We start from the raw sequence: 14,552 nt of genomic DNA on the forward strand, positions 1-14,552 counted from the left end.
AGCCACGCACGTGTCATTCGCTACATAGCTACGAAGCTGAGCCATTCTATAAAAAATAGCTTCTGGCCCTCCTATATACAGTTGACGATAACTTCATGGGAGCAATGACAGAAAGAACTAAATAGCATAAGAAACCACCACAACAAGAAGTCGGTCATTTTCGATCTAACAGCGATAGCAAGTACTTCTCATCTGTTGAGAGCTGCTGGCCAAAACGCAATTAGACAGGGACAACTTTACGAAGAGTTCGTCGTATGCTCCCGTGTAGGAGCCCAAACTTTCGTATCCATCAGCCATCAGCAATTGGAGCACATAAGGTGCAGATGCTTTGTGCTACCGCAGATTTAATATCAGCGAGCACTGAGGAGGTGGTTCAGCAGCTAACATATATCTCTTTACATCCTCTGTGTTGCTGATGTCATCGTATTCGGTGCGCTTGTAGAGCTGTCACTCTCAGCACAACATCCGACCCTTGTGGTACCGATGTCGTACTCCGCTTTAAAAGCAAAACTCGTCACTTACTAATCAGAAGGAAGGTGAATGCCAGAGGTCTTGCTGAAAATCGCGCCCGTTCACAGACATACAGTGTGGATGGGAATCTTACCGCTTATTAAAGAGGTTCAGTAGCTATTTTGCCGTTATTAGCTCATAACACGTGGTACAGTTTGTCAGTTGTCGCCTACTCCTTGACAAATGGGCACAAGCTTCTAGCACACCTGGGATGCCTGGTCAGGCAGACCGAACGACTGCAGAATCGATCATCGCAAATCGTCCCTTGTCAGGAACACCTCTTAAATCGAGGCACTGCACATAAGTGCTCATCCTCAAGCGCGACGCACTTTTTCTCTGCTTGAAACCCGGCCGATTCTATAGTCATCTCAACGTCCCTGATCTAGAGGATGAACTTATTTCAGTCCTGGCCCATAGATATTAACCACTCAACATTTGCAGTCTTACGGTGGTGTCTTACGGTAGGTGAGCAGCTTTTGGGAATGCATAACTCACATATGATGGGCGCCTTACTGCATTTGCTGTTGGGCCGCTAGACCTCCGTCCTTTCAGGATCATGATTTCGAAGTAAGCTTTCCAAGAACATCCAGTGCTTTCAGCACAGTTACTTGAACATTTCGTTGTCGATCCTCATAAACGACGTAGTCTATTCTTAGCTCGATCATGAATTTGACTGCAATTTCTACCAAGTGCAACGGGCTGCCGTGCGATATGCACAGAGGAAGCTTCGACTGATAAAAATCACACTAACAAACTTGCAGAGGTTGCTTTAATCGCTGTATTCAAGGGTGGAATGGAGATCTTAACTGTGATGATTTGCCTTGGCTACTTGACTGGCATAGATCTTTAAATTTCATTCTATTACGAATAGCTCAAGATATTTTTTGCACTATATGCTATGTTTCACGATTTTTGTACGTACCCCGCGCGATATTTTGATATTTAATATCATTCCTGATTACATATAATTGCAATGCAAAAGTTTACGGTCAATGTACAGTACGGATCCCATCAAATTTTGGGAGTGAATGGACTTCCTTAAGATATTAGCAACACAAACAAAATAATTACATTTTTTCCCTAATTTTACGTACGACTTTTCTATGCATGTTTCAAAATTTCGGCGGATGTTCCGACACTGCTATGATGGAGCAGAACGTACTTTGTTGTGACTGATGGTATGATTTAAATGACCAGACGTACTGAGCAAACAGCTCAAAGCCGATGGTGTGAATTTTGACGTACGAAAGTACCTGAGAGCGTAATACGAGTCTTCAAACAGCGCCACCACTTTGGGGAAGGCAAAGCTGCTAGCACTGACATTACGATCTGGATGGATAGGATCTTCAATTACCAATGCTGGTTTGCCAACGTTAAAGCGATGACAGTCCGCAAGTCTGTAAATGTATCCTCCATTGCGCACGGAAAGTCCGTTCTTTTGATAATCAAAAATGATGCCAAAAAACTCAAAAATCATCATCAAGTGCTGGCCAAGTGATAGATGTGGCTTTTGCTGTATCTGCACCTCGTCGTCACTATCGACTGAGGAAGAGCGACTGCAAGATGAGCTCGAATCCTCTGTGTCCGCGTTGCTGCTTGATACGCTGATCGAATCTAGCGATGTATGCTGCTTCGGCATCTTTTCGCTTTTGCAATTGGCTGTAGAAGATTTTGGTTTCGCTGGTGTAGATACCGCTGCAGCATAGCTAGATGGAGTTTTAGCTTGTTTACTGGAGTTAGACACTCCAGCAATACCTGCTGCAACCGCAGCATAGCTTAATTTTGGTTCAGACAATCTGCTGCACCTCACGTTCACTGCAGCCTGTTGTCTTGCTACAATCGCTGCATAAGACGGAGCTGGCAACGAGACTGACTTCTTCTGTTGATCAACTGTGGATATTTCGGGCCGTTCTGTTTTGCTTTCGGTTAACAAAGTGTCGACAGGCTTACCATTACCGTTTTTAGAAGATAAATCTATCCGTAAACGCTTCTCTTTAAACGCTTGCATCTTGGACGGCTCAGGTGGCAGCGATCCTGACGCGTAAATTGAGGCTGCTTGAAAGCACAGGTCCCCATTTCGCCACAGCTGCGAAAAGTGAATAATCATGAGCACAACCGAATACGAGCTAAGACCACCTGTATACGCATCGTTCAGATCGCGTTCCCGTAACAACTGCTTCATCACAATCGCCAAGGGATAGAGTTCAGGCATGGTGTCAGCGTAGCGCTTGATAAGATCGCGCGCGAGCAATCCGCTGTGGGTCGCTGCCGACTCGAATGTGATGTCGATGGGCACGGACGGTTCAGCAGTCATAAGCTTCAGCACTGGTATTTTAGCTGTATCTAAGCACAATACCGAGTCAACCCAAGCCTTTGTCTCGAGCTCTTTTGCCAGTTCTCGTAAGTGTTTTGAGATCAGCAGCGAGTCATTATTCTCAACCACATTTAAAATCACAAGGTCCACGTCACTACTGGGTAGCCAAATACCTGTTGAGTACGACCCAAATGTTTCAACTTTGGCATGTGACCAGATCGATTGGACGCTAGCACGTACATTTGTGATCATTTGTTCAACGTGCACAGCCATCTTGTCCACCATCTTTTTTGTGTAAGAGCTATACGCCAAAATCTCCTCATGAAGTGCTTCCGCCACTGCGTGTTCAGCCTTTACACTTATCGGCGTTGATTTTGCTTTCTCTTGGTTCATGGGCCTCGATCCCCAGCTGGAAGACTTGTTGGGAACGGAACAGGACTTCGAGGAAACTTTTCTCGGGGCTATACCCGAATTAAGATTAGCGCTGTCTTGATGCGAAAACTCAATCACGTCTTGCAGCCAGTTATTTTGCTGCATTTTCGAGTTCTTTTGCTTTCTGGCTGGGCCGACGGGCCCGAGTGCCTTTGGAACCTCAGGATGCTGTAATCGCAACGTAGCGCCTTTGCTTTTTCGCTTGCTATCGTTGCCATGTTTGCGCGGTATATGGGCTACTGCAACGCTGGAGGTTCGATGATACCCACTGACAGAAGCAGCATCACGCGGCTTCATGAGTTTCTATCTCTGGTAGTTCGTGTGGAGGGGGAGTCTTTGCTATTGTGGAGACCAAGAAGCGATCGGAACTAGGCGGCAACAAGGACGTGTATTCTACACAAATTCTAATCATGCATCTAAAATGTACACGTCGTGACGAGATCTCACCATGAGACCACTGATAATTTATTTCACCACTTCAACGTACCAACTCGTTACAATTCTGGCATATATATAATCATGGACGTCACCGTGTTAATGCAACCGCATATGCATGAGACAAAGAAATATTAAATAATGAATTTAATATTTAAGAGGGGCTACATTTCATATCATGGGTTTCCTCTAGCGTTACTATCCGCAACGTTCCATAGTAAAAAACCGCCTCGGACCTTTAACCAACAGACGCCGAGGTTGTTTGTTGAGTGTCTAGTTCACTGGCTCATAAACACCTATTTTGCCCACCTGGTTTTATTTGGCTTGAGGGTTCGCTCACCTTACCGCAAGAAACCCTCCACCAATTTTCGAGTGTTAAACTCATTAGCAGATTCATGGAAGACGACGCAGTCTGGCTATCAGACCTGGCGGCGCTGGCGTCACTTAGTGTAGCCGTGCACTACGTCTTGGGGATCTATGGATTGGTAGGCGCTCTGTTGCTGTTCATCCTACTACAACGCGGGGCTAAAGCTCATCAAAGAAAGAGTATGGAGGACGATCAGACGCCGTTCGCTATAGAGGACGAATCTGCTGAAAGAGACAATGAAGTGCTCGCGTCTGAAGTTGCGCAGGAAGAGAAGCGTGACATGATTGTACAACGATGTCAGCATGTCTCCAGTCTCATAGTGAGCGACGTCGGTAGCTTAGGTGTACCGGTTGAGGAGATGGCAATGAATTCACGCACACCCATCGCGTTCGAAACGGAGCTCTTTGTAGGCCATGCGCTTTTTCTGGTGCGCACAAAGCCTGAAGATCCGTTCTATGCTTCGCTTTTTAATGGTAAGCGTCGCATGTTTTGGATCCAAGTACAGGGATGTTTTAAACAGGCGCCAAAAGGCCCTGTTTATTTAGGTGGAGAGCTACCTGCCAAGATCGCACCGGGAGTCTTTACACGTAGCGTTGCGCATGTGATTATGGGACTGATTAGAAGACTAGTGGGCCAAGTCAGTTTTAGCTTTGGTGATTCATCGGATGGTGAGAATTTTGACGAGCTGCCTGCCGTGGCATTTCCCCTCTTTCAATCTGTAGACCAGTTTGTCGAAACACCAGAAGGTCATGTGCCGCCTATACTGGGTACAAGCGATTTCGGAGAGAGCGAAGAGTCACGTCGTCAACGAAGACTCACATCTCTTGGCGCTGAAAAGTACACTGTCGGACCGACGTATACATTTGATTTTCATACCATGTATGTGGATTTGACCAGATGGGAGACGGCAAATTTGCCTGGAGGACTGAATGCCATGAATCTTGCTAGTTTCTTTGACTCTTTACCATTGAGATTGGTGGCGTATGAAGTAAGACCATCGGACTTAAAGACGTCAGACAGGCATCGACAGCGCGATAAGGAATATCTATTCTCTTTTCAAGTTAAGTATGATAAGCACAGGCATCATTATCGTGATCAGGTTGATACTGAATGGAATCGAGATGGTGTTGGACAAGACAGAAATCTGACAGGCGCTGGAGGTAGTCATTTGGGCTCAGATATGAGCACTATGAGCACGACCCTGAGTGATACCAGCTCCTTCACGGAAGAAGATCCTACGGTATTGCAAGACGACGCAGACTTTGTGCGTTTGGAACACGCACGACGGCTGAAACAGCTTTCAATTTCGTATTTGTGCTGGATGGAGGAGGTCGACTTAGCGTCAGATTTACGTCGTGTGCATTACGTGTTTGTGGTTAAAGATAATGTCGGGGATTACGATGAAGACGACAATTTGGCACAGCGCCAAAAATTTGCTATCGTTAGTAGCTATGAGCTGCGTAACTTGCTGCTAAGTTGTCACAATCGAAAGCGAGATAAGTTTCGTGAAGAATTGGCTAAGCTGCGACTTCACAGCCGCTCTCGGATTGGCAGCTACAGCACAATAACAACAGAGGCACATCAGTTAGTCTCGCATCTTATGAGGCTGGTTCATGAATCACTTCCACAGATGGCACACGTATCTTGCTCCAGCGATTGTTCAAGCTACGCCGAAATATGCGATGATAATGTCGACATTAGAGAATATAGGAACGAAAAACACCTGGTTGCTACACAAGCTGCATTATACAATTGCTTGATGAAGCGTCAGTGTCTACAGGATTCGTCTTCACATAGCATAAAACTTACTCCGTCTCGCATAGGAGTAAATCTTAGCCGCCGTGACCGTGAAGACATGAAGGTGATTTGTGAAGGAGTGGTGTACCGTTTTTATGCCACGGAATTTTTGCGCCAAGAAGTTTTTTTGCTTACAAAGGATGAGCTATTGTTTTACCGATCGTATGCCTCTAGCGCAGAGAAGCAAGTGCCGTGTTCGCATATCATTGGGGTGATAGCTGTGCCGGTACCATTACGTGCCGCGCATCATGACTTCACTAGCGGCATAAGTGGAGTCTTTGCACTGCAAATCACTACGTTTGCTGAAAAAATCGTGCTGTGTATTGCCACGAGGTCTGCCCGGGATGCGTGGGTTCGAAGCATCTCACAGTTTAGCAACTTCAGGACCAATTTTGAACATGCCCAACAAGGCAGATTTCACATGCGATTAACCGCAACCACTGCGCTTCAACCTGCTAATCGCATTGAGCTCAATTCGCGCCAGCTTTTCCCACAGCTGAAACAATACGAATCGCGGGCCGAAAATGCCAATCATCGAGCAAACATGAAAGCAAGTCCAGCGAATGCATTAAATCTTGTAAAAAGTACGCTCATGCGTGCATTGCACATTCTTAACAATGCGCAACAGCTTTCTGTGAACGATACGCTGGCGTTTTTAGATGCCGCGAGTGCAATTCGAGCAGTGGACTTGCTGGATATACAGGACTCGTGCTCGCACGAAGAACAAATCGCGTTTTACTTGAATTTGTATCATACAATACTTGCCCACGCTATGATTGCTACAGGCTTTCCGCGAAAAAAAAGTCAGTGGAAGCAATTTTTTACTCAAATTTGTTATGTGCTGAGCCGTGGACCTGATGGAGATCAGGTGAGTCTGTCACTCGCAGAAATTGAACATGTGATTCTACGAGCACGCTTACCTTGTGCTGAGCTGCCATATCTGAGCGTAGCCAGTGTGCTATCAGCTGCAAACGGGCCAGCTAGTCGACTACAGGATCTTGGAATTAATCATCCAGATTTTCGCTTAAGTCTGGCGCTTGTTTCGAATCATATGGACAGCAACGCTATTATGATTTATGAGCCAGAAAGTGTGCACGATCAGCTGAACGCTGTTTTGCGCTCCTTGCTAACGCGCAGTAGCGCTCGAGGCCATCTGGAAATGAAAGAGGTCAAGAACACGATCGTATTGCCGCGTGTATTTGAATGGTACCTTCACGACTTTGGAGTGGCTAGTCAGGCGAGGGAGAATGCATCTGCATTTAATTGCGTTCGAAAGCTTATAGGATTTATGGATAGCACGCTCCAGCTGCAGGTGATCAACGCGTTGGGTATTGACGATGCTCCTCTTCGCACAACGTTTTGCTCATTTAAGTACACGCCAAAGTCTACACTGGTCACAGACGCGTCATGTGCCCTAAAATGATTGAAAATTGAAAGGAGTCAATTTACAATCATGTTGTCACGCGTGTATTTATCATTCTACAAACGTAGATCTCTAAAGTGAATCGGTTATAGTTATACAATCAAAAATGTCGTTTATTATATACAATACAAGATTTTAATCAGCGAGATCCATTGAGATAATCACAGGGCATTTGGTATTCACATATTCGTACTGGTTCAACAGCTCCATTCTTCTCGTCTTCAATTATTATTTACCGCTGTGACAAGCACTGCGTGAGAGGAAGAAAATACTTTCCCAGACCAAAATCCAATCATTTTCATACCAAGCCTCGGACTTTTGTTCAACTGACGCACGCTGCTTAACATTGCTCGGCTGTAGCTCGCCTTCTATCGTGCCGTCCATTACTTAAAAATATTTCTCCGCAGTATCTTGATCAGTACATGTACAGTCGGGTAGATGTGATTGTTTTTAGTCAACGCTCTATCAGGCTGCATACATGACGCTGATAACACAAGGTGAGAAACCACTTCTCCGCTCGGAGCTCAAGAGGAAGTCGGCGACAATTCTGCTGTGTCATTCGCAGCGGAAGGATTCATGTGATTGTCAGGCTTGACAGACTCTAACATCTTAAAAAGCCGCTCGTTTTGCAAAACTCTTTCCTCCAGAATCCGAAAGTGATGACAATCGCGATTCGCACTTCAAAAGAAGGAAGTACATTGTTAGCAATGTACCTATTGTTTCGAATATAATAATGCAGCGTACTTGTCATAAGGAGGCACCATTATATCCAGCATGGCACATCCAATATCCGAACTCGCTTGGATATTGTGCAAATTAAATCGACGGGGATCTAACCACGTCGTCGTTTCCGCCCCATACTTACCTTGACGACTAACACGAGCCCATGATACTGATCCTTTTTCGGGATTGACAGCACTGCAGGGGCAACAATTAGCAATCGTATATCGTGCTTTCAAAAAGCACACTTACTCAGCACTAAAAGTAGCATCCTGGTATACAATTTCGCTTCCTGCTTCAAGCCTTTGAACTTCACTTTCTGACAAGATATCATACGACATAACTGTAGCAGCTCCGTACAGACTGTTCGCAGTACAATCAAGAGATCCATAAGACCATCACATCTTAAAATCTCCCAATTGCACAAACTTACATTCTTGTCACTACACTCATCCCTGGATGGTTGTGCAGCGGAATGGTACTATTTGGCGGCATAAAGAAGATCCCGATATCGATCAGGTCAGATTCCCAGAGTTTCCAATAATGCACATCACTCATCGTGCGTGCAATCTCAGGAGTCGGTACATGAATACCAAAGTGATCCGCTCGCAGTGCACTGCACAGTGCCACAACGGGACTTAGCATTGTCTCGATTTGTTTGAGCGACAATCGCGTGTTCGGAAAGTTTGCGCGCTCGACACCAAGATGGGCCAACGTTTGCGTGTGTGTCGCCAGCATTTGATGCACGACAAGCTGCACGCCTGATAGTCCCTGAAGGCTAGCATTAGCAGCCTGTTCCGCCTCAAGCGCCTTCTGTGCCTCTTTGGCCTGCAATGCTGCAGCGGCAGCCGCTAAAACCGCGTTCTCTTTGCTAATGGGTGGCAGCGCTACACCACCATTCGAGTGCTGTCGTGGCTCACCATCAACGTCAAAATCGGACTCTTTCAAACAGTGACGGATCGATCGTGGACTGATGATAGGACTCCCACTGACTTTAAACACATTATGCGGCTCAGCATCTGTAACAGGTTCGCCCGGACGACGCGCCCGCGTAGGGTCAATACGTTTTGTGTCTTTTTGACGGGGCATGATCGTAATAGAGTTACCGTCGTTGACTAAGGTCAATTACAAGCTGCGACTGTGGTCGGGATATCGCAACAGATTACAACTAACGAATTGGTCGATTCCCCACAAATATGTCGAGTTAAAGCGGGCGCAGTGATTGGACTGAACAAATGGAATGGCGAACTCAAAGTCGTGGACACTACTGATACAGGCAGAAAATGTGAGAATCTTGAACATGGCATTGGTTCTTGAGACAGCGCCCCTCCTTATTGCCACCTTTGAACCACAGCTCACGCTTGAGTGATAAAGCGCCAGTTACACAAACGAGAGCTGGCCATAGAGCTCATGCAAAGTTTGGGGCACTCTATCTCGTAGAACCTTTGCAGAAGGCTGAAGAATAAATTACTAACCAAAAGAGATGAAGATATGTCGACTGCGGCTCAGGAGAACGGATAGACAGTAGCGAGCTTTAGTTTATGAACATCGACACGCGCGGAATACCAAACAAAACGTGTACGTTTCTCTCTCGCCTGCAACAGTGTATAAATTTGTGGCAGTCTTACCTGTGACATATATTACAACTACCAAGCTATTTTTTTCTTTATGAATTCATACAGTCCAACGACCAGAACTGTTATATGCACTGCCTTTTACAGCCGTTAGCGAAAAAGAATGGTGAGACAAAGCAACCTTGATGTGTGGATTAAGTGCGCTACCATAATTAAATTCGAAATCATCTTAGTGTCACACATCTGAAATTTAAATCATTGGCAAACCCTTTGTCTTGTTTATAAGCTGTCAATTTTCCAAGACCATGCGTCAGGAAATGGACGAAATGATCAGTAACCAGACACCCAGAATGCACACCTAAGATCGCATCCCATCAATTTGTGGCCATAAATCTTTGAGCGTCCCTCAACCACAAGTTTACATCACTCGTCACTACCTACTTAAGTTAGTTGCCGCTACAAGTAACCAAGAGTAGGCGGACTGAAGAATTGTTCATCTCCTTTGCGGGTTCGAGAAGGTCGCTTGATGAATTCAACAGTCCACGCACTTGTTCTACAGACATTCTGGAAACACTGCCAAAATTGCAATGACTATTTTATCATTGCTTTAAGTTTAGCCTACAAACCTGTAATTGAGTCTGTAAGCTCCAAAGAGCAGAAGCACGATGAACTATCACTTTAGCCGTATAGTGTAGGCGAGAAAGCCGGTGTTTACCGTTTTTTGCTCATGTTTGATTGATGTCGTGCTTTTGCTGATCAAAACTTGATTATTGTCTAAGCATGACATTTTGTCTTTGGACTAAAATCTGGCTCTCGTAGACCCAACCGAGCACTAGTTGTTTAGAGTTGAGAACGCAAATCTCATTGTCTTCAGGAAAGTGGAATGCCGATGATTTAGTGGAACTAAATCATCGGCATTCTTACTGAAACAGCAATGGTTAGCCATAGTGGTAAACATTATTTGCAAATACTATCACAGCATCATCGAGCAGACGTTACTTTTAGAGCATAAAATTTAAGTATAACGTGAAAAGCACTCGAATATTAGATAGTCAAAAAGTCTAGCCAGGGTGGCAAAAACCTAAATTTATTTTTTAAATCATTGCAGTTTTTATGGGGTTTTGTTTCTTGAACCCATAAAACCTGAGAAGCTTTTTTTTAATAAAGGTCAGATCCGCAAAATCAGGTTTTTATTAACAATTTTCGATGACATCCCTCATTGCCAATTGCTTCGACGCCATCAATCAACCCATCCTGATGTTCTTCTTCATCAGAACAGCATGCGGCGGTCCGCAGACCTGTGTAGCGTTAGTCTTAATAAAAAATATAGGTTTGATACTTTCGTCCTACAATGAACTACGCAGGTTCGAATGGATAAATCCAGCAGCTGAGAAGTTTCTCTCAGACGCGACACTTGACGTAAACCGAACTGCAAATCTTGTGGGAATATTTGAAGTGAAGGGTTTCGGGTCCATCAATCAGCCAGTATTGGAGAACAGTCTTTGAGCCGAAAGTTGTTTCCCTCACGGTCTATATATGCGTTGATCTGAAATTGCAAGCTCTCAGTAAATAATGCTTCACGTGCTTGATCTGCAACTAAATTAGACAAAGATTCTTTGACGGCTGTCTTCTCTTCCATGGTCGTTGCATATCCCAGGTAGCGTGGAACCAGAATAGAAGGTATTCCCATCCCATTACCGCACAAGAAATCAACTCGTGCTTGGACCAATTGCTGTATATACACCTTTTTCCCATCTTTACCTATTTCTAGAGGATACCAAGGATTCGACTTTTCACAGCCGTTTGGACATTAGAAGTGCTTAAAACCATCGTTCTAGAATAAGATATTTGCTTTGTTGATCGGCTCTAAGATACCAATACTTTTCTCGAGCTGATACAAGAGGTTTGCATGGGTATTGATGTCGGACATCTTTTAAACACTTGCTTTCATCTTTGCTGTACCAAAAATGTAATTTCGAGCTGTGGAGAGTAAATTCACTTTCTTACAAGCTGAAAAACAGTTCAGCAGGTTGCCATATTTGTGGTGGCAGGTAAAAGCAATCCCAGCACTTTCTGATTTTTTGTTCTCTTACAAGCTTCGCCTTGGTGGGATAGTGTTATGAAAATAAATATTCGAGTTCTTTACAGTTAGAAGAGAATATGAGCAATTACTCGTATGGGTAACCCTGCGACAGCTCTTCCTCGCTTGATTTTGGTGGCTGCAAAAATGTCCTTCACAAGTAAATGCAAGCCGTGCCTCACACACCATCAAACAAGCATACTAGGATAGTTTGACCACAACAATTTCCATAGGGGCAGTATTATCAGTTTTGCTCCACTAATAGGAGACTGAGAGCTGTTTGGATTTTGACGATACGGTTAAGATCGTCAGCAATGAGTTAAGCCGTGTTTCCCTGCTCTTGCCATCAGGTAACTTCCAGAAACAACATTTGCCGCCTATTAACATGTGTTTCAAAAAATTATTCCTTTCGCCTGACCACCATTCTATTGTCAAACAATGGATTGTGTTTGATGCCTGTAACTGTTTGCGAACTTTCAAGCCAGCCATCTTTAATAGTTCTGCTGCAATTTATATCCGATCAGGGTGAACAACATCTAGACAACAGCATGTAACTGTGTAAGGAAGACTGGCTTTTTTTCGTCGAGTGATTTGCAATTGATCCATATTCCTTTCTCTTCATCAAGTGCAGTGACAAACCATTCGGGGCGCTCATCAACCTCTATCAACATGATGGGCTCCAAAAGCGGATTTCGTTTACTGAAATGAGCTCTCATATGTGTTGATTTTTTTAATAAGTGACGAAGGCTTTGCAGTGTTTACAGGAAGCAGGCTATGTTTTCTGTGGTTGTAAGAAATCAGTAAGACCCGATATATCGTATAAAGTGTAGCAGGCACTTTTTTCGTCCTGTACAGAGTAATCACATGGTCTTCGCCATGGTTTTTCTCGGCATCGTCTCCGTCCAAAAATAGATCCTTAAAAAATCAGAAACACGGGCAAGAGTCTCGCAAAAGCGCACTTAACGAATCAGTCGCGGTCGCAATAATCGACGATCCTGTTGCCAAGGATGCGTCTCGACTACTAGACGTCAATCAGTCTGTGATGGGACGCGACGCAGCCTTCGCCATGGACGCTGCCACCGCCACTACCCCTCGCATCGACAAGTTCGACGAAATAAAAGTTCATTCTTGAAAGTTTAAGATACAAATGGTGCTGGAGGAGCGAGACATATGAGATATATTAAGTGGAGAGATCATATGGGAGAGTCTGGCGAATTCGCTGGACCAGTCGACGTACAAGCGCAAGTCAAGGAAAGCGCTTGCAATTACCTTTTGGGCGCTGAAAGACTCGCAACTGCCTATAGTGCAGTTGGCAAGTGGGCGCATGATGCATCGTCGCGCCTTGGGGGTCACTATGTGAAGAACAGCCTTGCAGACAAGCTCGCTCTTTTTTATCGTTTTTCACGGCTAATATGGATGAAGGTGATTATGTGCTAACGCAAATCAACAAGATGAATACTCTGGTGGAGCAGCTAGAGATGCGGTTGGCTGGAAGCTTGCGACATCGCGAATTCTACACGAAGTTACAAAAGGTAGAGAACGTGGAATTGGCATGGATGGTGCCTCACATGGTCAAGGCCAAGCGTTCGCGAAGACAGATGGCGGACGGCGTAAGGGACGCTCTTCGTATGCAAAGACCTCAAGTACATATCACTATTGTGGGGATCTTGGACTTTGGATTACAAAATGCTCAGTACGCATCTATCAAAACACAGATCGTCAGAGATTGCTGCGTGCGAATGTTGCTCAGAGTGAGGACTGCTCGGTAGATTATCTCTTTTTGGTTGGTGGGGATGAATGTGCTGCTAAATTAGGCTATAGGTTTGCCAAGGATGTGCGTTTGGCAAGTAGACTCGTGCGAGTTTTTCTTCCAAGTCTTCTTAGCGTGCTGAAGTCATTCACAATAACGTGTGTGATCCAATGCAGACTTCGACATTCAGTAATTTGCGGAACTATGTCTTGTTTACTGATGAGTAAATTCCATCATGGTGCATTTGCATGACGAAGCAGATACATCAACAAGTCGTTAGTTTCCAGCAAATTTGCTGCTTTACATGCCTTTGTTTGGGCACAGACTGGTAACGATTCGTTGTGATAATGGTGGGAGTGTAAGTCAAGTGAAATGACCAATTTTTATTTGCGCCACGGGATAGGCCTCAGCTGAATAGAGTTTCTGAGCGCATTAATCGAACGTTGGTGGAGTGTGCTCGTTGTATGGTTGAGCAGTACAAAGCTTAGCGCACTCGACCTGGTCGATATTTTTTACCAATTGTTAAGATATTCCGCAGACAGCGGTGAGTACTCCGAGCGGGATGCTCTGGGAATGGCTGATGATACCCCAAAAGCCGGCAAATGCACCAGCAACATTTGATTGTCTTGTGACGCAATTGTTCAAACCCATCGGGCGTATGCACAGATATACTTCGACGACGTTTCGTCCACAGACGTGCGGGGCACGGGAGGATAGATGAGGAGAACCACATCGTCCATTTGAGAGCGGTGCTCGAGTGCATGCGCACAAATAAGCCTTATGCTAATGCCGATAAGTGCATCTTCGACGCGGAAGAAATTCCTTTTTGAGGGTGTTCTGGGAAGCGTGGCCTACGAGCGGATCCGCTAAGGTCAATGCCATTGTGGACTGGCCGGTTTTTAAAGAAGTAGATGGACTTGCGTAAGTTGCTTGGCCTCGCCAGCTACTGGCACAAATATAGCGCAAATTATGCCGAAATGGCACAGCCATTGTCTAATCTCCTATGAAAAATACAAAATGGTGTTGGGACACCAAGCATCGGGAGGCTTTTGACAGAGTCAAAGACAGCCTCCTTAATGCACCAATACTGGTGTTATCAGACCCCGATCGTCCTTTTAGTGTTGTTTGTGGCGCTTCGGACTTTGCCATC

General features: G+C 45.0%; 3 protein-coding genes across 3 annotated transcripts; 1 reads left to right on the top strand and 2 right to left on the bottom strand.

Annotated features, from left to right (window-relative positions):
- Nucleotides 1–1,651: 1,651 nt before the first annotated feature.
- PHALS_04762 (DNA polymerase sigma) lies at nucleotides 1,652–3,553 on the bottom strand (the record flags this gene model as incomplete). The annotated part of the gene is made up of 1 exon (XM_024718598.1): nucleotides 1,652–3,553. The coding sequence occupies one exon, from the start codon at nucleotides 3,551–3,553 to the stop codon at nucleotides 1,652–1,654; it is 1,902 nt and encodes a 633-aa protein (XP_024583981.1).
- A 533-nt stretch (nucleotides 3,554–4,086) lies between these two features.
- PHALS_04763 (Pleckstrin homology-like domain) lies at nucleotides 4,087–7,278 on the top strand (the record flags this gene model as incomplete). Its single annotated transcript, XM_024718599.1, has 1 exon — nucleotides 4,087–7,278. One exon carries the CDS (start codon nucleotides 4,087–4,089, stop codon nucleotides 7,276–7,278), a length of 3,192 nt encoding a protein of 1,063 aa, XP_024583982.1.
- Nucleotides 7,279–7,802: 524 nt separating this feature from the next.
- On the bottom strand, nucleotides 7,803–9,087 carry PHALS_04764 (conserved hypothetical protein; the record flags this gene model as incomplete). The annotated part of the gene is made up of 4 exons (XM_024718600.1): nucleotides 7,803–7,956; nucleotides 8,023–8,196; nucleotides 8,251–8,361; nucleotides 8,432–9,087. 4 exons carry the CDS (start codon nucleotides 9,085–9,087, stop codon nucleotides 7,803–7,805), a joined length of 1,095 nt encoding a protein of 364 aa, XP_024583983.1.
- Between the last annotated feature and the right edge of the window lie 5,465 nt (nucleotides 9,088–14,552).

The sequence above is a fragment of the Plasmopara halstedii genome (genome assembly GCF_900000015.1).
Source record: "Plasmopara halstedii genome assembly, contig: Scaffold_2680, whole genome shotgun sequence".
Classification (NCBI taxonomy): Eukaryota; Oomycota; class Peronosporomycetes; order Peronosporales; family Peronosporaceae; genus Plasmopara; species Plasmopara halstedii.